This window comes from Tachyglossus aculeatus, chromosome 4, assembly GCF_015852505.1.
Source record: "Tachyglossus aculeatus isolate mTacAcu1 chromosome 4, mTacAcu1.pri, whole genome shotgun sequence".
NCBI classification, from domain to species: domain Eukaryota; kingdom Metazoa; phylum Chordata; class Mammalia; order Monotremata; family Tachyglossidae; genus Tachyglossus; species Tachyglossus aculeatus.
Window position 1 is genome coordinate 95,336,081 of NC_052069.1, and position 24,052 is coordinate 95,360,132.

At 42.6% G+C, this 24,052-nt stretch overlaps 1 protein-coding gene and 1 long non-coding RNA gene across 2 annotated transcripts in view; one reads left to right on the top strand and one right to left on the bottom strand.

Moving 5' to 3' along the window:
* Positions 1-24,052, top strand: part of LOC119927222 — a 112,740-nt gene that overhangs the window by 20,429 nt on the left and 68,259 nt on the right. The gene's annotated exons all lie outside the window — the stretch shown is intronic.
* LOC119927220 (cyclic nucleotide-binding domain-containing protein 1-like) overlaps positions 1-24,052 on the bottom strand; it is a 200,025-nt gene that overhangs the window by 2,050 nt on the left and 173,923 nt on the right. The window contains exon 8 of the mRNA XM_038745747.1: positions 19,538-19,597. Coding sequence (XP_038601675.1) covers positions 19,538-19,597 — 60 coding nt within the window. The remainder of the gene's footprint in view (positions 1-19,537; positions 19,598-24,052) is intronic.

A 24,052-nucleotide genomic window follows, 5' to 3' on the forward strand; every position in this document is an offset into this window, starting at 1 on the left:
AATAATAATGATTATAATAATGATGATGATGGTAATTGTTAAGCACTTACTATGTGTCAAGCACTGTTCTAAGCACTGGGGTAGATACAAGGTAATCAAGTTGGACACAATCCCTGTCTAACATGGGGCTCTCAGTCTTAATCCCCACTATACAGATAAGGTAACTGAGGCACACAGAAGGTAAATGACTTGCCCAAGACACACAGCAGACAAGTGGTAGAATTGTGATTAGAACCCATGTCCTCTGACTCCCAAAGCCCGTGCTCTTGACACTGGGCTATGCTGTTTCCCTGAGGGTGATAATTACCATCAACAAATGGTAAGCTTCCAACACAATGAAACACAATCTACAGCTTAAAAGTTATGGTGCTTTGAATTGTTCTAACATATTGTTGCAAGCCCCACTGAAATGACCGGAATGCCCTCCCTACACACATACACCAATCTAGCTCTCTTCCTCCCTTCAAAGCTCTACTGAGCACTCACCTCCTCTGAGAGGCCTTCCCAGACTGAGCCCCCCCTTTTTTCCTCTCCTCCTCCTCCTCCCCTCCTCATCGCCCCCCTCCCTCCCTCCACCCTACCCTCTTTCCCTCCCCACAACGCTTGTGTATATTTGTACATATTTATTACTCTATTCTATTAATGATGTGTATATAGCTATAATTCTATTTATTCTGATGGTATTGACACCTGTCTACTTGTTTTGTGTTGTTGTCTGTCTCCCCCTTCTAGACTGTGAGCCCGTTTTTGGGTAGGAACCGTCTCTATATGTTGCCGATTTGTACTTCCCAAGTGCTTAGTACAGTGCTCTGCACACAGTAAGTGCTCAATAAATACGATTGAATGAATGAATGAATGACTTCATATATTTTACGTTAGATTTTTCCTTTTAGGAAACAAACATAAATTCAAGTCTGTGGGAATGCCTGGGTTCAAGAGGTTTGTAGCATCCACAGAAACCCATGACGATCTAGGTTAGGATAATTTTGCTTTCCCGCAGTACACAGACTTGACCGTGCAGCCTTAGAATCTTGGGAGGTTAGGCACATGCTCTCATTTATTTTCCAAATGGCCTTGTTAATACAGGCCAGAGAGGGGTTTGATCCTCCCTTAGTGGTTACACTCAAGATCATTTATAGATGATACAGTGGTAAGATTTACAAGAATAACAATCTGGGAATAGACCTCCTTCTATAAATTCCTTCATTCAATCATATTTATTGAGTGCTTCCTGTGTGCAGAGCACTGTACTAAGCAGCTTGGGAAGTACAAATCGGCAACATATAGAGACAGTTCCTACCCAACAACGGGCTCACAGTCTAGAAGGGGGAGGCAGACAACAAAACAAAACAAGTAGACAGGTGTCAATACCATCAGAATAAACAGAATTATAGCTATATACACGTTATTAATAAAATAGAGTAATAAATATGTACAAATTTACACAAGTTCCATGGGACAAGGAAGGGGGTAGGGTGGAGGGAGGGAGTGGGGGTGATGGGGAAGGGAGGAGGAGCAGAGGACTGTGTGCAGAGCACTGTACTAAGCCTTATGATGAACATCTCCAATCAATCATTGTGTGCAGAGCACTGTACTTGGGAAAGTATAATACAACAGAGTTGGTAGGCTTGTTCCCTGCCCATCATGAGCTTATATGACAGGTTTTAAAAGTAGTCCACTGCCATTCTGATTTGACTCCACAAATTGGAATGACCATTTGAAGAGGTTTTCCTATGTTTCAGCACTGAAAGCCTTTGGCCTTAAAGAGGGTTCTTGTCTAAGGTGGTGAATGACTAAAGATTTTTGCAGGAAGTTTTCCACATGCAGTATAAACATTCCCATGAAAGAGAAGAGGATTTGTTAATATTTGAGGAAAACCATGAGAATAATGGTTTTCCACATGCAGTATAAACATTCCCATTAAAGAGAAGAGGATTTGTTAACATTTGAGGGAAACCATGAGAATAACGGTGGGGCTTTCCATAAAAGATTCATACTCATTAACGTAAGGTCTACAATATGTGGAAACAGAGAAAAAGAGAGGAAGGAAAGGAAGGGAGGAGGAAGGAATTATATTTATATTAATGTCAGTCTCCCCCTCTAGACTGTAAGCTCATTGTGGGCAGGTAATGTGTCTATTGTTATTATTGTACTCTCCCATGTGCTTAGTACAGTGCTCTGTACATACTAAGTGCTCGATAAATTCAACTGAGGAAGAAAGGAAGGAAGGAAAGAAAGAAATTGAGAGAGATGGAAAGAGAGAGGAGGGGTGGGAAGAGAGAGTGAGAGAGACAAGCAGTGTGGTTTAATACATATGCATTTATGTACATATCCATAATTTATCTCCCTCTTTAGATTCCCCTCAAAGTTCATTGTGGGCAGAGAAAGTGCTTACCAACTCTGTTAAAACTGCACTCTCTACCAGGTTCTTGGTATAGTGCCCTGCACAAAGGAAGTACTCAATAACTATCATTGATTGACTGGTTGATTGATAATGAAAAGAGTGCAGAACTAGAAGCCAGACCAGTGCTCTACATCCATCTCTGCCACTTAAGGAAGTCACTTCACTGTGACTCATTTTAATTCCCTAAAAATATGGATTCAATACCTGTTCTCCTACTTCCTTAAACTGTGAACCCATGTGGGACAGGAAATGTCTGATCTAATTGTATTGTAGCTTGTCCAGTGCAAACCCTTAATATAATAATAATAATAATAATATGAAATACTATTACTACTAATAATAATAACACTGACAGACAGGAGCTAGAAATTGATGGGACCATTGCAAAGTCTCATTCAAAACAGGAATGAGCCATGAAAGCAAGATTATTGTGAAGAGTCGATCAATCAATCAATACTTGATGATGATGGTATTTGTTAAGTGCTTACTAGTGTGCCAAGCATTGTTCTAAGCGCTGGGGGGATACAAGTTGATCAGGTTGTCCCACATGGGGCTCCCAGTCTTAATCCCCATTTTACAGATGAGGTAACTGAGGCACGAAAAAGTTAAGTGATTTGCCCAAAGTCACACAGCTGGCAAGTGGCAGAACTGGGATTAGAACCCATAGCCTCTGACTCCCAAGCCCGGGCTCTTTCCACTGAGTCATGCTGAGCACTATACTAAGAGCTTAGGAGAATACAATTTATCCTATCCTGCCCATATGAGCCTCCTTGCTTCCTCCCTGCCTCCTCTCTCTCTCTCTCTCCACTCCAGTCCATACTTCACTCTGCTGCCTGGATCATTTTTCTACAAAAATGTTCAGTCCATGTTTCCCCACTCCTCAAGAATTTCCAGCTGTTGCCCACCCACCTCCGCATCAAACAGAGCTCCTTACCATCAACTTACCATCACCTTGCCCCCTCCCACCTCATCTTGCTACACTCCTACTACAACCCATCCTGCACACTTTTCTCCTGTAATGCTAACCTATTTCACTGTACCTCAAACCACATCTATATCGCTCCTGACCTTTCGCCCACATCCTGCCTATGGTCTGGAATGCCCTTCCTCTCCATATCTGACCATTACTCTCCCTCCCAATAAAGCCTTATTAAAGGCACATCACCTCCAAAAGGCCTTCTCTAAGCCCTCTTTCCCTTTTCTTTCAGTCTCTTCTGTGTCACTCTGACTTGCTCCCTCTATTCATCGCCTCCCCCGACCTAGCCCCAAAGCACTTATGTACATATCTATAATTTATTTATAAATTATTGAGCCCCCTTTTCCCTCTCCTCCTTCCCCTCCCCACAGCACTTGTATATATTTGTACAGATTTATTACTCTATTTACTTTACTTGTACATATTTACTATTCTATTTATTTTGTTAATGATATGCATATAGCTACAATTCTATTTGTTCTGACGATTTTGACACCTATCTACATGTTTTGTGTTATTGTCTGTCTCCCCCTTCTAGACTGTGAGCCCATTGTTGGGTAGGGACCATCTCTATATGTTGCCGACTTGTACTTCCCAAGCGCTTAGTACAGTGCTCTACACACAGTAAGTGCTCAATAAATACAATTGAATGAATGAAGGAATGACTTTATATTAATGTCTATCTCCCCCTCTAGACTATAAGCTCACTGTGGGCAGGAAATGTGTTATATGGTACTTTCCTAGGTGCTTAGTACAGTAAGCACTCAGTAAATACGATTGACTGATGGACTGATGGACTGAACAGAGTTGGGAGACAAATTCCCTGCACACAAAGAGCTTATGGTCTAGAGGGGGAAAGTTCATTCACTCATTCATTCAATGGTATTCACTGAGTGCTTACTGTGTGTAGACCACTGTACTAAGTTAAGTGACTTGCCCAAAGTTAAACAGCTGACAAGTGATGAGGCTGGGATTAGAACCCATGACCTCTGACTCCCAAGCCCGTGCTCTTTCTACTGAGCCACGCTGCTTCTCGAGAGATAGTCCCTACCCAACAATGGGCTCACAGTCTAGAAAGGGGAGACAGACAACAAAATAAGTAGATGGGTGTCAATACCATCAGAATAAATAGAATTATATAAAATGTAAGCTCATCTCTAGACTTTAAGCTCATTGTGGACAGGGAATGAGTCTATCAACTCTGTTGTATTCTCCCAAGAGTTGTATTGCATTCTCCCAAGAGTTTAGTACTGTGCTCTGCACCCAGTAATAAATACCATTATGATGATGGGACACAGACATCACTACAAATAAATAAATTACAGACCAGTACCTAAGTGCTGTGGTTCAGGGTGAGATGAATATCATGGGTTTAAAGGATACAGATCCAGATACATAGGTGATGCAGAAGGAATAGGGAGTCGGGGAAAAGAGAGCTTAATGGGGGAAGGTCTTCTGGAGGAGATGTGACCTGAATAAAGCTTTGAAGGTGGGAATAGTGGTGGTCTGTGGTCTATGAAGGGGTGGGGAGTTCCAGATCATAGAGAGGAGGTGGCAAAAAGGATAGTGGTGAGATAAATGAGATCAAGGCACAGTGAGCAAACTGGTGCTAGAGGAGTGAAGTGTTTGAGCTGGGCTGCAGTAGGAAATCAGTGAGGTAAAATAGGAGGAGGCAAGCTCATTCAGTGCTTTGAAGCCAAGTTTCTGTTTGATCTGGAGATGGGTGGTCAATCCCTGGAAGTTCTTGGTGAGTGGGGATATGCAGACTGAAAGCTTTTCATAGGAAAATGATTCAGGCAACAGAGAGAAGCATGGACTGGAGTAGGGAGACAGGAAGCAGGAAGGTCTGCACGGAGCCAGATACAGTAGTCAAGGCAGGATATGATGCTTGGATCAGCAATGTAGCAGTTTGGATGAAAAGGAAAGGATGGATTTTAGTGCTGTTGTGAAAGTACAATCAACGGGATTTGGAGACATCGGATATGTGGGTTGAATGAAAGAAATGAGTCATGGTTACAGGCTCATGAGTTAGGGAGGATGGTGGTATTATCTACTGTGATAGGAAGGAAAGGGGGAGAACAGAGTTCAGGTGGAAAGATTTGGAATTCAATTTTGACCATCTAGTTTGCAGTGTCAGTGGGACATCCAAGTTGAGATGTCCTGAAGGGAGGAGGAAATATGAGGCTGCAGAAAAGGAGGAAGATCAAGCCTGGAGAAGTAAACTTGTGAATCATCTATATAAAAATAAAGCTTTCAGATTAGGTCTGAGTAAAGACCATTCTGACAAAGACTTCTGGAGTGAGTGATTGAAGCAACAATAAAGCCTCTTTCAGGGGAACATATTTATAGTGATTTCCTTGCTGAGGTCAGATCAGAGAAGTAAAATCATCTGCAATGACCCAAGAATATTACAGAGTAACTGAGAGGATACTTGGTAGTGAGGGAGGCAGAGAAGGGCATGATGATATAGGATCCCTGTACTGACTGTGGTTAATAGACAACTACGACTAGAAGTTACAGTAAGGAGTAAAATCTCCAATGCTTGTCCATCCATCTGCGCATCCAACAGAAACGCCTTACCACTGACTGCTTTAAAGCACTGTCAGCTCTACCCCTCCTACCTTACCTTGCTAATTTACTACTACAACCCAATCTGCACATTTTTCTCTTCTGATACCAACCTACTCTCTGTATCATGATCTCATCTATCTCTCAGCAGACCCCTCTGCCACAACCTCCCTCTGGCCAGGAATTACTTGGCTCTTTATAAATGACAGGACACAACTCTTCCCACCTTCAAAATCCTCCAAAATTCACATATCCTCTGTGTAGCCTTACCTGACTAACCCCTCATTTCCCTGATTTGCCCTCCCTTCTTTATCACCTATGTACTTGGATCTGTATCTTTTAAGCATTTGATGTTCACTCTAAGAGAAGCAGCATATTAGTGGAGAGAGCATGGGCCTGGGAGTCAGAAGGACCTGGGTTCTAATCCTACCTCTGCCCCTTTTCATTTAATTCATTCAAATTTATTGAGCACTTACTGTGTGCAGAGCACTGTACTAAGTGCTTGGGAAGTACTGCTGTGTGATCTTATGGAAGTCACTCGTGGCTCAGTGGAAAGAGCAAGGGCTTGGGAGTCAGAGGTCATGGGTTCTAATCCTGCCTCTGCCGCTTGTCAGCTGTGTGACTTTGGGCAAGTCACTTCATTTCTCTGTGCCTCAGTGACCTAATCTGTAAAATGGGGATTAAGACTGTGAGCCCTATGAGGGACAACCTGATCACCTTGTATCCTCCCTAGCACTTAGAACAGTGCTTTGCACGTAGTAAGTGCTTAATAAATGCCATCATTATTATTATTCTCTGTACCTCAGTTACCTCATCTGCAAAATGGAGACTAAGACTTTGAGCACTATGTGGGACAGGGACTGTGTCCAACCTGCTTATCTTGTATCTACCCCAGTACCCAGTACAGTGCCCGGCACATAGTAAGCGTTTAAAAAAGACCACAATTATTATTATTGTTATGTACATATCCTTACCCTCTACCACTTCTCCTATCTGTATAATAATAATGATAGTATTTGTTAAGCACTTACTATGTGCCAAGCACTGTTCTAAGCACTGGGGTAGATATAAGATAATCAGGTTATCCCATGTGGGGCTCACAGTCTTAATCCAGGATTAGAATGCATGTCCTCTGATTCCCAAGCCTGTGCTTTTGCCACTAAACTATGTATTTTAATGTCTGTCTCTCCATGTCTAGACAGTAAGCTCCTTATGGGAAGGGATCATGTCTACAGAGCCTAGTGTACTGTACTCTTCCAAGTGCTCAGTACAGTGCTCTACACACCCTAAACCTTCAATGAATGTCAATGATTAATTGCTTGATTGATTTTGAGAATTTAGCTATGAGGGAGGAGAGACTATATTAAGGCATGGGTGTATTTGTTAAAGAGGAGTTAGGCAGGGAGGAATCTCCTTGTAGTCAGAAATTGGTTTTTGACTCAAGGTAAAAACTACAGGAACAAAACTCCATGAGACACAGTAGTTTGTCCAACAAGTCCAAAGTTTTAAAGGCAGTGATTCCTGTAACTTGGAAGTGCCTGGTTTCCCAGGAGATTCAGTTATATCTAAGAGGACCTAATTATTTGGGGCTGGACGATGGGAATTTTAAACCTGGCCACTCTAAATCATGCCACTCTCAAGTTCAGGGAATTAGAAAATAGTCTCATATTACCTTACTTTCACATGGGACGCACATGTTCTGATCTGCCTAGGACTCTATCAGTTCCTACTGTTTCAGGGTAGAACTGAAAAATGTTAAATCATTTACAAACTGAGAAAGGAGAAAAGCCTTAGTAGGGGGATGAATAATAAATAGCAGCCATCTCTACCGCTCTGGTCTTATGCCGTCTTTTTTCTGCTCTGCCCCCCAAAGCAGACTACACAGCACTCGAGTTTTCAATGTACTAGAAAAGTAATCTTAGCCCTTTCGACCCATCTGCAACTACTCTTCTCAGGGACACAGGAGTTCTAGAATGATTGCCAGCTTGAGACAGGTTGAACGTCCCCCCACAGCACCGTGCCTACCCAAGCAATCCTGATGACACCCAGCAAGGCTTTATATTAAAAATCTGGTCTCTTGCGATCGTGCAGGAAGATCAGATTATCAGAACACTGCGTAGGGGTGATGGAGTCTGCCAAGTAAAACAAGACGGGCAGATTCGGTCTGCAGAGCCCCACGCCCTGAGACATTCATTCCAGGGTGAATCGCGTGTGAGAGTCTAATGACAGGACTTGGCCTGTGCTGTGGGGCGTTCTCAGAAGGATTTAGCTCTCTCCTGAAATGGTGTTTATATTTTTTTAGATAAATGTGGCTTTTATCAGAAACAGCAGTTGAAAGATAGGCTAACACACCACGAGGGGACGAACCCGGAAAAGCAGATTGAAAAGTGAGCCAGGCTAGAATAGCCCCGTGGGGATCTGGGGTCTCCCCCTCTAGACTGTTAGCCTGTTGTGGGTAGGGAATGTGTCTGTTTACTGTTATATTGTAATAATGATACTAATAATAATTATGGCATTTGTTAAGCGCTTAATATGTGCCAGGCACTGTAGTAAGTGCTGCGGTGGATACACGCAAATCATGTTGGACACAGCCCTTGTCCTGCATGGGGCTCACAGTCTTAATGCCCATTTTACAGATTAGGTAACTGAGGCACAGAGAAGTGAAGTGACTTGCCTAAGGCCACACAGAAGTGGAAGTCTCTCAAGCACTTAGTACAGTTCTCTGCAACAATAAGCACTCAGTAAGTATGAATGAATGAATGAATGAATGGGAGAATCCCAGTGGGCTGGAGCTGTGGGGGTCATGAAGCAGCTCAGGGAGCCCCTTCATTCTGGCCACCTGTGCCTCTCCCAGAACCAGTTCCAAGTGACAAACAACCTCCTTTTTAGAGCAAGTGAGCCACCTGACAGAAGACACAGAAGAGGAAAGTGATGGAGGGTCAACACCTCAAGTCTCCCTCCTCCCCCTTCAGTCTGGCCTTTGGAGAAAGTCCAGAGACCAGGGATAATTTATGAGCTGTGGAAGAATAGTTCTGAGCCCATTTTTCCTTAGTAAACGAAAGCCCGATGATCCCAAAATGGTCAAATCACATGCTTTGCCAGATTCTGCCTACAATTCTAAAGGAATTGTCCCTCTTTGCCTTATGGGGCAACTGGGTCAAGTGTTCAAATCAAAAGGTGTTTGACTCATTAAAAGGTAGTTAGGTTACAAATGTTGACCAGGAAACTACCCGTTCTGAATGTAGAGGGGCTCTTTATAGTAGATAACGATCCTGACAGCGATATATGGCTGGGAAGAGCAGTTTGTAAGTTATATTTCCTTCTACATGGTGCCCAAATAAAGTAAAGCCCTGAAAGTGAAGCTGTCCTTACACCCACAAGAGGAGTGAAATTTGAGGTAAGGAACACTTGGCTCAAGTCAGGACTGTTAAAAGTAATCCCTGCTCTGATGCTCACTTGAATCTGCAGTAATTAAATGCACTCTGGGGGAAAAAACATCCTCCTTAGCATCACCATCAGCAGAATTCAGCTCCTTTTCTCTGTCCCTTGCATCCCACACTAGTGGCTGGGGCCCAGGGAAGCTGACAAGATTCTCAAGAGTTGAAGTTGGGATCTGGAAGGGCAGTCAACAGGGCAGGGGCAGAGAGAAAGAAAGAGAAAAAGGTGGGGTAGTTACAGTGGAAAAGGGAGAAAGGGAAATGGAAGAAGGGGAAAAAGGAGGAGAAACATGTTGGGAAGAGGGGATTCTTTTCCTACCCCCAACAATGACCTCCTCCTCTGTCCCTGCTCACCTTTGCTACCCAGACCCAGGGCTGAGCTGCTAATGTCTGTCACAGCCTGATCTCCTGCCACCCTCGGTCAGCCCATCCCAATAGCTCTTCTTGAGCTAGGAGGAGGCAATCAATCAATCAATCAATGTTTCTTATTTATTCACTCATTAAATAGTATTTTAATGCTTCCTCTACTTATTGAATGCTTATTGAATGCTTACTCTTTGCATAGCACTGCACTAAGGCCTTGGGAGAGTACCATACAACAGAGTTGGTAGACGTGTTCCCTGACCACAAGGAGCTCACGGTCTGGAGGGGGAGACAGACAATAAAAAGAAATGACAGAAGTGTTCATTAAGTGCTGTGACACTCAATATAGAATGAATATCAAGAGCTTACAGGGTGCGCATCCAAATGTCAGGCCAATGTAGAAGGGAGAAGGAGTAGGAGGGATGAGGGTTTCATCAAGGAAGGGTTCTTGGAGAAGAAGCGATTTTAATAAGGATTTGAAAGTGAGTAGAGTGGGGGTAGTGTATGTATGGAGGGGGAGGGAATTCCAGGCCAGAGGGAAAAATTAGGAAAGGGGGTAGTGGTGACATAGTCGAGATCAAGGTACAGTGAGTAGGTTGTATAATGGTGGTTCAATGCATGTTTTCCCTCTTATTTAGACTGTAACTGATGTGCTTAACACTTGCCTATCCCAGTGCTTAGAACAGCGTTTCACAGTTTAACAAACACCAAAGGTATTAATTATGAATAGGAAGAGAAACTAGGTTGGCCACTCCAAGCAGTTTTCCACTACCAGAAAAGGAGCAATTACATTTTTAGCTGCCACCACCTTCCAGCGTGGCTTAGTGGGACCAGGATCCCTGGGTTCTAATCCCAGGCCCACTACTTGCCTGCTGTGTGACCTTGAGCAAGTCACTTAACTTCTCTGTGCCTCAATTTCCTCACTGTAAAATGAGGATTCAATATCTGAACTCCCTCTTAGATTGTGAGCCCCATGTGGCATAAGGACTGTGTCTGATGTGATTATCTTGTTCCTACTTCAGCACTTAGTACAGTGCTTGGAACATAGTAAATACTTAAAAATGTCCTAATTATTATTATCTTTTAGCCAGCCCTGTCATGTAGTAAAGAGCAGCTATGTCTGTCCCCCTTTCCCAAAGCCACATGGGAGTGGAGCAGATGGAAGGAAGGAACAGGAACAAGGCAAGGAAAATAAGGGTGGGGCCAGAACCACAAGGGGATGAGGGAGAAAAGCAAAAGGGAAAAAACCAAAGGGAAAGAGATTCTTTGGGTGTCTTCTGGATTTTCTAGGTATGGGATGGCTCCCATTTTACTGAGTACTCATTGTCAGTCCGGATCCTCAGAAGTGATTTCCATTCATCTGTTTGTCTTCTCAGGAGTGTGCTTCAAGAGCCCAGTCATTAGCATATAGGGACTTCGGCAAGAATGATCCAGAGGCTTATAATGATAAAAATAATGGTATTTGTTAAGTGCTTACTATGTGCAAAGCACTGTTCTAAGCGCTGGGGGCATACAAGGTGATAAGGTTGTCCCACGTGGGGCTCAGAGTCTTAATCCCCATTTTACAGATGAGGTAACTGAGGCACAGAGAGGTTAAGTGGCTTGCCCAAGGTCACACAGCTGACAAGTGGCGGAGCCAGGATTCAAACACATGACCTCTGACTCCCAAGCCCGGGCTCTTTCCACTGAGCCACGATGCTTCTCTGAGTTCCAAATCCATCTTTTCCTTGTCTTTGAACCTCCTGCTCCCAACCTGTTGAAAGGCTTTCCCATGAAATAGAATCAGCTCTCCTAAACTGTAAGCTCCTTGTGGACAAGGATTGTTAATACCAACTCTATTGTATTCTCCCTAGTGCCTAATATAGTACTAGGCACACAGTAAGTATTCAATAAATATCATTGATTGATTGATAGGAGAAAGGAGGACAGAAGAGAAGGGAGGCAGTGAGAAAGGAAGAAAAGGGTGAGGGAGCAAAGAAAGGGAGAGAGGCAGAGGGCACCTAGGGGGTGAGGCCCAGAACTCACCTGTCTCTGTCACCACAGTTACTTCCACTGGTAGTGTGGTCTAGTGGAAAGGGCATGACCCTGGTAGTCAGGGGTCCTGTGTCCTAATCCTGGCTCTGCCAATCATTTGCTGTGAGACCTTGGGTCGGTCACTTAATTCCTCTGTACCTCAGTTTCCTCATGTGTAAAATAGGCAAAGAATACCTATTCTTCCCCCTACTCAGACTGGGAGCCCCATGTGGGACAGGGACTGTGCCTGACCTGGTTATCTTGAATCTACCTAGTGCCTAGTAGAGTGCTTGGTACAGAGTAAGTGCTTAACAAAGACCGCAATTCTAACTAATAAAACTATTATACTATTATTATAAATATTATCATCATTTTTCTCCATTACTCCCATCTTGGGACTAAGTGAAGACACTCCCCAAACAGAACACCAGCCAACTCATCTGCTTCATCATTTCTGTTTTGATAATAGCAGCCATGTTGACTGTGGTTCCTGATGCAACTGGCCCGTCCTGGAAGTAGTTCCCTTGGGACAAAAGGTGGAAAGCCCAGAACAGATTGGTCCAGCCATCGCTATCATTACCCCCATTACCACTGTTGCTAAGAATTCTCCTCCCGATACCCTAGACGAAAATGGGACTTCAACAAGTCTTGCCTTAGGCTATTGTGGTGGCAATTCAACACAAAAAGCAGGATGGTGCCACCTATAGTGGAACTTATCTCCATAGATTGTCCCTGTAGTTTCCCAGAAATTAGTGTCCTTTTTGCCCAAATGTACCCCAAGGGACAGTTATAGTAGCAGTAATAGAAGTAGCATGGCCTAGTGACTAGCAGTTGTAGCAGTTGTAGTTGCAACATAGCATGGTGGAACGAGCATAAGCCTGGGAGTCAGAAGACCTGGAGTCTAATTCTGGCTCTGCTTTTTGCCTCCTACTTAACATAGTGCAAGTCATAAAATTCCCCTCTTCCTCAGTTTCCTCATTTGTAAAATGGGATACAATTTTACAGATGGACTACCTGTTCTCCCTCCTACTTAGAATGTGAGCCCCATTTGGGACCGGGACAATGTCTGCCCTGATAATTTTGTATCAATGCTGACACATAGTAAGCACTTAAATACCACAGTTATTATTATTCATAGTAGTAGTAATAGTAATAGTAATGGTAGTCACAGGGTAAGGCTAACAGTAAGCTTGTTATGGGCAGGGAATGTGTCTGTTATATTCCTATAAAGTACTCTCCCAAGCACTTCGTTCAGTGCTCTGCACACAGTGAGAGTTCAATAAATAAGATTGAATGAGTGAATACACAGACTAACCTGATCCCAAGCAGGCCCTACTAGGATATATTCTTCCAGTCTATCAATCAATCAATCATTTTTTGAGTACTTCTTTGATCATAGCACTGCTCTGAGCACTTGAGTAATTAAGTAAGAGACCTGATTCCAACACTCAAGGAGCTTCTTATGAAGGGGACATATATAAGCCATTCACAAAAGCTATGGCTGTTGGTAGCAAAGATTTGGAAGGATTTGGAAAGTGCTATTTTCAATTCTGACTTTCAGCATGGTGATCCACCCATAACGTTGCTGAAAAAAGCTCCTACATTCCTAATAGGAACTAACATTTTTCATTTTTAAACTTTTATGCTAAATAACCTGGACCCATTCATTGAAAGTTTGCATTGATCCTTAAAATATAGAAGTACTGTTGGTTTGATCCTTCATTATTAATGCTGGTTTGTACTTCACATTTTCTGGTTTCTGTATGAGAAGTTGTTGGACTGTGACATTGGAAGACAAAATTAAATAGCTCAAGAAAGATTGGTATGAGAAGATTTGTGTTGCATAAACACATTTTTTTTAAACATTACATTTTATACATGGCTTTATTTGCAAGCAAACTAAAGAAAGAAAAGACGTGAAATGATTCTAATTGACTGCTTCCCTCAGGGGGCTTTGATATACCCTGGGAATTCAGTGAAGGTAACTATAACTACCACAGAGAAGGCCAAATGTGTTGGCAAAGACATTCCAAGGCAGTCCTCTGGCCCCCAGCTGTTTCTGGCCTGTGGCTTTCCTTTATTGACAACTGGCTGGTGTGAGAGATGCCAACATGAACATGTTACCACTGCTATTCAAAAAAAGCCATTGCTTTGGCTTTGTAGGCTCACCTGACATGCCACTAAAAAGGAAGAATTTTTCCTGCTGAATTTTGTAGCCCTTCTCTCTGTCCATGGAGATGTTTCAGTTTAGCCACGTATGAAAACTTGGCCTTTCTGAATGAAGAGTACACTCTACATTTTGTACTGCTGTGCAGCCTGGTGCCTTGAAAAGTCACATCTCATTATCGTCCTCATCAACAGCATTTATTATTGGGCCCATGCTGTGAGGAGCAGTGGGCTAGGAAGTACTTAATTTAATGGAGTGGTACTGGAATTTGGAATGCTAGTGGAAGATTCATAGACTTAAGGCAGAAAAGAGACAATACTGGGGAGCTAACGATCACACGGATTGAATTTGTGCTATCCATCTTTTCAGTCACCCCCGCAGAAGCATTGTTGAATGCAAAGGCTACTGATATTCAACAGTTAATGGGCAACAATATTTTGTGCAGATTCCATTTAGCATTTCCGCTACTCTGAGTCAATTATTCCACCTTCCTACAAAAAATCTTATTTTGTAATATTCAAGCTGATAACTGGAAAATGTAAAATGTAAAATATGGAATGTTCTCCATCTTGGTCTACCCCATCTGTATTTCTTCCTTGTCACTCTGAACTCTTCAGAGTCTGTGCCACTCTGTTCTCTGCCCTGCTTTCTCCAAATTCTGGCTCAGTTTTTTTTTGTATGATATTTATTAAGCTTTTACTACATGCTAGGCACTGTACTAAGTGCTGGGGTAAGTACTAAATGCTGGGGTAAGTACTAAGCAGTACTAAGTGCGGCTCTCCCCCTCGCCCCCCTCTCCATCCCCCCTGTCTTACCTCCTTCCCTTCCCTACAGCACCTGTATATATGTATATATGTTTGTAGATATTTATTACTCTATTTATTTATTTATTTTACTTGTACATATCTATTCTATTTATTTTATTTTGTTAATATGTTTGGTTTTGTTCTCTGTCTCCCCCTTCTAGACTGTGAGCCCACTGTTGGATAGGGACTGTCTCTATATGTTGCCAACTTGTACTTCCCAAGTGCTTAGTACAGTGCTCTGCACACAGTAAGTGCTCAATAAATATGATTGATTGATTGATTGGGGTAGATACAAGCTAATCAGATTAGACACAATCCATGTTCCATATGGGGCTCACAGTCTTAATCCTCATTTAATGATGAGGTAACTGAGACACAAAGAAGTTATGTGACTTACTTGCCCAAGGTCACACAGCAGACAAGTGTATGGAACCGGCACTGGAACTCAGGTCCTCTAGTTCCCAGGCCCATGCTTTTCCCACTAGGCCATGCTGCTCTTCTCTAATTTTTGTTGCCAGCCTACTTGCCCCATTTCCCCCTGCCCACATCCTCCTCACCTTGCCCTCTTCCTACCCCTATGAGTGTATCTATCCTGCTGCCTTGATTGCCCATCTGCTCATCTTTCTCTATCAATCAATCATATTTATTGAGCACTTACTATGTTCAGAGCAGTGTACTATGTGCTCGGTAGAGTACAAAACAACAATATAATGAGGGGGAGGCAGATGTTAATTTAAATAAATTAATTATTCCTCTACTCCTTTCACTTCTCCTTCCCCTTGTCTCTTGGCATCTGTCCCTAAAGCCCAAATGTTCAATGTTGACCTGCCTGGTGCTTTTCAATGAATAATTATAATACAGATTTTCCACAGTTAACTTATTTTACTCCATTTTCTACCTCCAATTCATTTTTTAAAATTACTTGTTGAACGTGAAAAATTCTGAAATTTATGTCTGACTCAGAGTTCCTCATAGTTCCCTGTTTTGCTAACCCTACTTCCCTTCATCGTGTATAGTCCCAGCCTTTCTGTATCGAGCCCCCACTGGGTGCAAAACACTCTTCTGAGAACTTGGAAAAGTACAGTCAAAACACAAGACACATTCCCTGCTCCCAAGGCACTCTTCAACTCTCTCCCTACTACCAATCCTCTCTCCTCTCACAATACAACCAAGCATACACACTTTGCTCCTCTAATAGCTTACTCCCTGTGCCTCTCTCTCATCCTCAAACTCATGCTCACACACTCCCTCTTGCCTGGAACTCTCTCCCTCGTAATATCTGACAGAATTCCACTTTCTCCTTCTTCAAAGTCCTACTAAAATCTCATCTCCTCCAGAAAACCACCCTTGACTTAATCTCTCATCTCCCCAGCCTGTCTTCCCTCCCTATTGCATCACTTAGGCCCTTAGTCCTAGCCTCTAAGCACTTTGGTACTTACCCCAACCCCATTCTCAACACTTATGTCATATATACATTATGCATGTAAAATATACGTATTTTAATGTCTGTCACCCCTAAGAGATCATAATCTCTTTGAGAGCAGGGATTGTATCTACTTACTCTACTCTATCAATCAATCAATCAATTAATGGTATTTATTAAGCACTTACTGTGTGCAGAACACTGTATTAAGCACTTGGACGAGTGCAGTACAATAGAGTTGGTAGACACATTCCCTTCCTACAGTGAACTTACAGTCCAGAAAAGAGTCTAGGGTACAATTGTACTCTCCCAAATGCCAAGTACAGTACAATTAGTCGAGGATAACACCACTATTATGGGCTTGAGAGACAGGGAGGATGGTGGTGGTTGTTGTCTATAGTGGAGGGAAGTCTGGAGGAAGACAGGGAGTGGATGTAGGTAGAGAATAGAAGGGGACCCACAGTTAAGGAGTGGGAGGCAGGGGAGGAGCTCATGAAAGAGACTCAGAATGAGTGGCCAGAGAGACAGGAAGAGATAGGTGATAGGAGGAGAACCAGGAGAGGATAGTGTCTGTGAAGGTTAGACAATGTTTCCAGAAGAAGTGCAGAGTTGACAGTGTCAGAGACAGCTGAGAGGTCGAGGAGGATTAAGATGGAGTAGAGGCCATTGGATTTGACAAGAAGGAGATCATCCTTAGAGGACAGCTTTGGTGTACTGAAGGGGGCAAAAGCCAGATTGGAGGGCTCAAGGACAGAATTGGAGGAGAGGAAGTGGAGGTGGTAAGTGTAGACAACTGGCTCAAGGAGTTTGGAGAGGAATGTGAGGAGGGAGATAACGTGATAACTGGAGGGAGCCATAGGGTCAAGGGAGTGTTGTGTTTTAGAATAGGGGAGACATGAGAGCATTTTCAAGTAGTGGGGAAGAAGCCATTGGAGAGTGAACAGCTGAAGATGGCAGTCAGGGAGGGAAAAAGAGAGGGTGCAAACACTTCGATAAGGTGAGGATCGTGGTCAGAGGCACAGGTTGGGGGGTGAATTTTGATGGGACACAGGAGCTCTCCTCTTGAGATAATGCTCTGAAAGCTGCGAGAGGTGAAGAAGGGGCAGGAAGAGGGTGGGACTTGAGAGAATTGGACTTCATTACATTGGAAATTATCTCAGGGCAGGAACTGCGTGTTTTCCTTCTGTTACACTTTTCGAAGTGCTTAGTATAATGCTGTATACTTAGAAGGTGCCCCAGACATATGACTGGCTCATAGGCCATAATAATAATATTTGTTAAGAGCTTACTATGTGCCAAACACTGAGATAGGTACAAGATAATCTGGTCTGACATAATCACTGTCCCTCACTGAGGTCACAATATAAAGGGGAGGGATAAAAGTACTTAATCCCCATTTTGCAGATGAGAAAAGTGAGGTCCAGAGAGGTTAAGTGATTTTCCCAAGGTCACACAGCAAGCAAGTGGCAGAGCCGTGGTCTTCTGTCACCTAGACCACAAGGGAAGCAGCATGGCTTAGTGGAAAGAGCACGGGCTTAGGAGTCAGAGGTCGTAGGTTCTAATCCCAGCTCCACCCCTTGTCAGCTGTGTGACTTTGGGCAAGTCACTTAACTTCTTGGAGCCTCAGTTACCTCATCTGTAAAATGGGGATTAAGATGGTAAACCCCACGTGGGATAACTTGATAACCTTGTATCTATCCCAGCACTTAGAACAGTGCTTGGCACATAGTAAGCACTTAGCAAATACCATAATCAACACTAGGACATGTTGCTTCTGATAGGTATGTTAATTTCCTTTAGTGTAAACATCCCATTGGGTCAAAACTTAGGTCATACCATTTCGATTTTTTAGTTAGCAGAAAGGCATACCAGGGTAGAAAGTGGAGGCAGAAGTCACAGTTGCAACACCCAAGAGCTATGACTATGTCTTTCCTCTCCCAACACCCACTTCATCTTGGAAGGCCAAGCTGACTTTTGAATTACAATGGGACTATTCTACAACCATTCTACTGCTCAGGTTAACTGAGCTGTGATGAAATACCCACAATGCCCTGAATTCAACCTGTTGAAAGCAGGGATTGAAAAGGGTGTATTTTGCACAGGAAGGTATGAGCCAAAATCCTGAGTTTTCTGATCCTACCAGCCCAGTCACTTGCCATGTAATTCTGGTAAGGCCCTGAAACCGCTTTGTGAGCATTTCAGTGCCTCCTTTGAAGGGAGCAGGAAGAGGAACAGCATTTATCAATCAAGCATTTTTATTACTGTGTTTTTTTATGGCGTTTGTTAAGTGCTTACTATGCACCAGGCACTATACTAAGCAGTGGGGTAGATACAAGATTGGACACCATCCATGTCCCAAGTGGGGCTCACATTCTTAATCCCCATTTTACTGATGAGGTAACTGAGGCACAAAGCAGTAAAGTGACTTGCCCAAGGTCATACAGTAGACAAGTGGCAAAGCTGAGATTAGATCACTCGTCTTTCTGACTCCCAGGCTCATGCTGTAGCCACTAGGCCACGGTCCATCTCAATTGCTTAGTACAGTGTTCTGCACTAAGCGCTTGGGAGAGTACAATATAGCACACTTGGTAGACTCATTCATTCAATCACATTTATTGAGCGTTTACTATGTGCAAAGCACGATACTAAGGACTTGGGAGATTACAACTCATTCCCTGCCCACAAGGAACATATCATCTAGAAAGGAGTTTATAGTTAGGGTATTTTTTTAAACTTCTGGAGTCTCAGTGAACACCACCATACTGTATTGCTGACTATGAAGGTGAAATCTGATTCTGCAGTGATTACTTTTTTCAGACATTTCCTCCAATGCTGTGTTTTCCGGTGACTTTCCTAGATTTACTGGAGATGATCTTTGCCACCAAGCCAACGTGGGCTGTGGTTTCTTTCTGTCTCATAAAGCATCTAAACTCATTGTAGGCAGGGAACGGGTCTACCTACTCTGTTGTATTGTAGTCACCCAAGTGATTAGTACAGAGGTCTGCCGTCAGTAAGCGTTCAATAAATACCATTGATCTAACCATCTTGGCAGCTGCATCTGCTGCTAAAACTGGATACAAGTTTGGAAAAATCCTCCTTGACACTGTGGAAAATACCATATTTTCTGCTCTTTACTTTGTTAATGCTGAACTAGCTTGTGTGTCTAATTCCCCTCTTGCAAAAAAAATGAAGAGGCAGTAGCATTAACTGCATAGACTATGTCAGAATCAAAGATTACTGTTATTTTCAATAAAATGCCTTTTTCATTTTTCTTATTCTCCCTCTTTTCTAATGAAATCATCACCAATTTAATATCTTTCAACAAAATGCCTAGGATGCCCTGTTCACTCTCCATGTTTTCATAGCGCATCACACAGTACCTTGAAACTCTTCCATTCCCTCTGTTTTTCTTTGGTTATGTATTCACAGTTGATCTCATCCTGCAAAGAAACAGAACAATGCTGATTAGTAAAGTCAATGTTGTTTCAATTATTGAGAGTCTTCTGTACCTTAATTTCACCAACTACTAATTTTTTAATCCCTTCAAGATTGTATGACCTAATTTGTGTACTGTACTCCTACACACAGCTCATCATGGCTGGCAGGGGGAATACATATTAGTTGGAGAATCTAAAGGTCTTTTCAATTTTCTCAGGACATGAAACTCCTTGCAAAGTGGATAAAAATCCTTCATTTGGGGAGAGGAAACAGCTGGTGATTGGGTCAAGAGACTGTGCTAATAGAAACCAAATTCTCATTAGGATCAAATGTAAAAGTGAAATTTGGGGGCTGATACAGTTCTTTGTGGCAAATTTTGTAATACCCATATTCATAATTTATTAATTTATGTTAATGTCTGTCTCCCACTCTAGACTGCAAACTTGCTGTTGGCAGGGAATATGTCTACCAACTCTGTTATACTATCCCAAGTGCTTAGTACAGTGCTCTGCTGCAGTAAGGGCTACATTTCTGCTGTGTGACCTTGGGCAAGTCACTTAACTTCTCTGTGCCTAAATTCCCTCATCTGTAAAATTGGGGATTAAGACTGTGAGTCCCATGTGAGAGGGGAACTATATCTAACCTGATTACCTTCAACCTTCTACCCAAGGGCTTAGAACAGTGCCTAGCACATAGCAACCACTTCACAAATACAATTAAAAAATAAAAAGTAAGTGCTCAGTAAATATGATTGATTGACTGAAATCAATGCTAACTGCCATGCAGGGAACTGCAAATGAGCCATTTAATATCCTGACTGAGGAAGTATGAAATGTGAATACCCTCAAGATCTCAAGCAACTGCTCTCTGGTGAGGTGAGTGAGGTCAACACTAAGTTGAGTGGACAGAATAAATGCCCCCATGATGCTTGGAAACATGGCACCAAGTCTCATGGCTAGAGCATGGTAATGCTGGGAACAGCAGCACCACCAACAGCCAGCAGGAAAGAAAGGGCAAGTATTGGGCAGTCAGACAAGCAAAGAGGCAGGGCCATAAACATCATGTCTGCAAACTGGGGCTTCCATCTTCAAACAAATGGCTGCCTTACACATACCCAGAGAAATGCAACTCAGGTCCCATGTCACAGGGATCATGCTCCCCAAACCAGCAATCTTTTCTGATTGTCAGTTACATTTTATTTATATTTTAAAAAGATACATTTTTGTAGACTCATTTAAGCAGTTTCCTCCATCACTGACTTCAATGTGGAACACTCCTGGCCCAGCGAACAGAGAAAAGAATGGGGTTGAAGTGGTAGGTTGGGTTGGAGAAGGGCTCTGAGGGCCAGAGGAGATTCTTGAAACTTTGTAGCCCTCTTCTGGCCCATAGTGCCCCGACACCCATAATCATGTTTTCCACCCTCATCTCTGTGACTCCTTGACTCCATTCTTTTCTCCGTTGCCCAGGCCAAGGATGTTCCATATTAGAGTCAGTGATGGAGGGAACTGCTTAAATGAGTCTATAAAAATGTAGATTTTTTAAATATAAGCCCCCTCCCCCTCAACTCAATTCCTGGGCTGTACCCTGAAAGCTTGAGGGCAGGGAGCACTATAATGTCATTTGGAGAATGCAAGAGATTGTGATTCGGAATACGGCACTGCCAGACTCCGTTCCTTTTCCTTCCCCCATACCTGGTGCAAGCGGACCACTTACCTCTTACTGATTCCTGTCTGCATAATCCAGTGTCCCTGACACCCCCAGGAACCTCTGCTGCCAGATATTGTCCCCTGCCACTTGTTTGAGCAGTTCCAAAGGCCAGGGAAAGAGCACGGGACTAGGAGTCAGGGGATATGGGTGTTAATCCTAGTTCTGCCACTGGCCTGGCTGCATCACCCTGGGAAAGTCACACATCCTCTCTGCCTCCATTTCCTCCTTAGCAAAATGGAAATAGGATACCCACCTCTCCCTCCTCTTTAGACTGAATCCCATGATAGCAAGAACCGGGTCTGATCTGATTATCTTTTTTTTAATGCTATTTTTAAGCATATAAGCCTGGCCCAGCAGTAAATGCTGGAGTAGATACAAGCTAATCAGGTTAGGCACAACCCAGCCCTTGTCCCATGTAGGTCCCACATTCTTAATCCCCATTTTACAGATAAGGTAAATGAGGTGCCGAGAAGTTAAATGACTTGGCCTAAGTCATTTATCTTGTATCTACCCTAGCACTCAGTACATAGTAAACACTTGATAAACATCATTATTTTATTCTTTTTACTATTCTTATTATTCATGTTTATGAAACAGGAGGTGATAATATTTAGTTTTTAACAGGGATCTTCTGCTTTCCTGTCCTCCTAGGTTATCCCTTAAAAGTAAAGGAATTTACTACAAAGAACTGATGCTATTAAGTCCTTTATTATTTATGCATCAGGGAGCCGCAGGGCAGAGGGAAGAAGGGTGAAGAAGGAAGAAGGTTGGGGGGGGTGGTGGTGAGTAGGGGGCTGACAGAGATGTTTGCTCTAAGGGCCTCCTGTTTCTATCTCCCACTAGGGCTACAGAATGTAGGTCAAATACTAGCTGAGGGGAGCTCTTAAAAAAGTTTGAAAAAGCCCTGGTAGAACAAGATATAATCTTGCTCTCCCAGCTGTAACATCTTTCAAAGAATAGCTAACTCTAATTTCCTCCAAACAAAACTGTGGGATGTTATATGAGGCACATCCAAGCATAATGAAGAACATTGCTTATGTCATGTGTGAAGCCTTTTGAGATTTCCAATTTTTTATTTAACTGAGTGGTTTTCTTTTTGATTTTTCAAGAGCATGAGAGTCAGGGAGTTAGCCCTATACCCAGAAGTCTCAATCCTGTGTTTTATCCAGCTTTCTCACTGACTCCCTGTAGATCCGATTCTCTTTCAGAGAGTGTTAAATGGACAGACATACTTAAATTCTCTGAAAACAAGCTGCTTAGCCCTGGATGGTGATTTAACCTGGTCAAGACAGCCAGAAGTGGGCAATTAACTGAGTGGGATCATAGTTCTCCAAATCAATCAAAAGTATTTATTGAGCACCTACTGTGCACAGAGCACAGTACTAAGCAGTTAAAAGGTACTAAGCAGTTAAAAGAATACAATAGAATGAGAAGAATGAGAAGATATGATCCTTGCCCTCAAGACTCTGAAGAGTGAAATTATCCTCCTTGGGTGGGTATTTTCTTCCCAGTGCTCATTGAGCTGCATAAAACAATGAAAAATGAAGTAATATATTTTAATCCCCCTAAACTCAATGTGTTCCATTTTCCCTACACAAAAAATGTGACTGATTCCTCCTGTCTTCAATCCTTCTGTCTCAGGGAAATTGAATAATAGAACTGAGAACTGAATAACAGAAATCCAAACATATCAAATCTCTCCTCCCTTTTTTCCTCCCTCCTCCTCCTCCTTGTATACTCGATTTGCCAGGAGCCAAGAATAAGGTATCATCAGATAGATGATTGTCTGTGACAGAAGTATAGCCACGAGTTGGAAGCAAGCTCTTGACACAGGCCATGAACCAGTGTTTAGGAATATTTTCGGTGGTGACCAGGTTTCTTTCCTGTTCCAATTCAGATGTGGGCCACTATCGTGCTGGTAGAATGATCTTCTGGGAAACTGTAGGTTGGCAAATAGGCAAACAATCCATCTCAGAACCAGAATGAAGCCTCTTGCAAAGAAATCCGAGACAGATGTTTAAGGCTAGCAGATGCTTGTGTTGAAACTCTCAGCAGATATAGGGAATGGAAATTTTCTGGAGCCCCTTGCCTTGTAATGGCTAAACTGGCCAGTATATGCAAGTTTTCTAGGTGCAGCTTTAGATTTCATAAAGAGTTGAACTGAGTCCATAAATTAAATTGGAAAAAAATACATTTTTATCAGCTAAAGTCAGTGAGATTCTTGGATTTATCTTGTTATCTCTTCAGTAGGAGCCCAATGTAGGAGTGAATTCAGTGAATTAATGTGTGGTATTTCTGTTGGTATCTGAATGGTACAGGGAAGGGAGAGGCAGAGAACAGAGTTAATAGATTATGGCAGTGGAGTGTACGGGTAGGAGACCGTGAGCTGAAAAATGGATCTCCTATGGCTCAATGAACATTTTATAAAATCCTAAAATTGTTCTCTCCAATCTAAAGACATTTAAAAAGTTTTTGGGTCAGTACTCGGAAACTACAGACAAATAAGAAGGCTAGATGGAGGGCAGGAACTATATCCAACATAATCATTTATCTATCCCAGTCCTTAGTACAGAATTTGGCACAAAGTAAGCACTTCACAAGTATCATTAAAAAGAAAAAAAATGGGAAAGGTACAGAAGAATTTAAATGGTCTATACCTACTGTAGTACAGAAAAAAAAAGCTTCTACCAGCAAAAGTAGGAGTGATTGACTGATTGACTGATTGATTGGATCAATCAATCGTATTTATT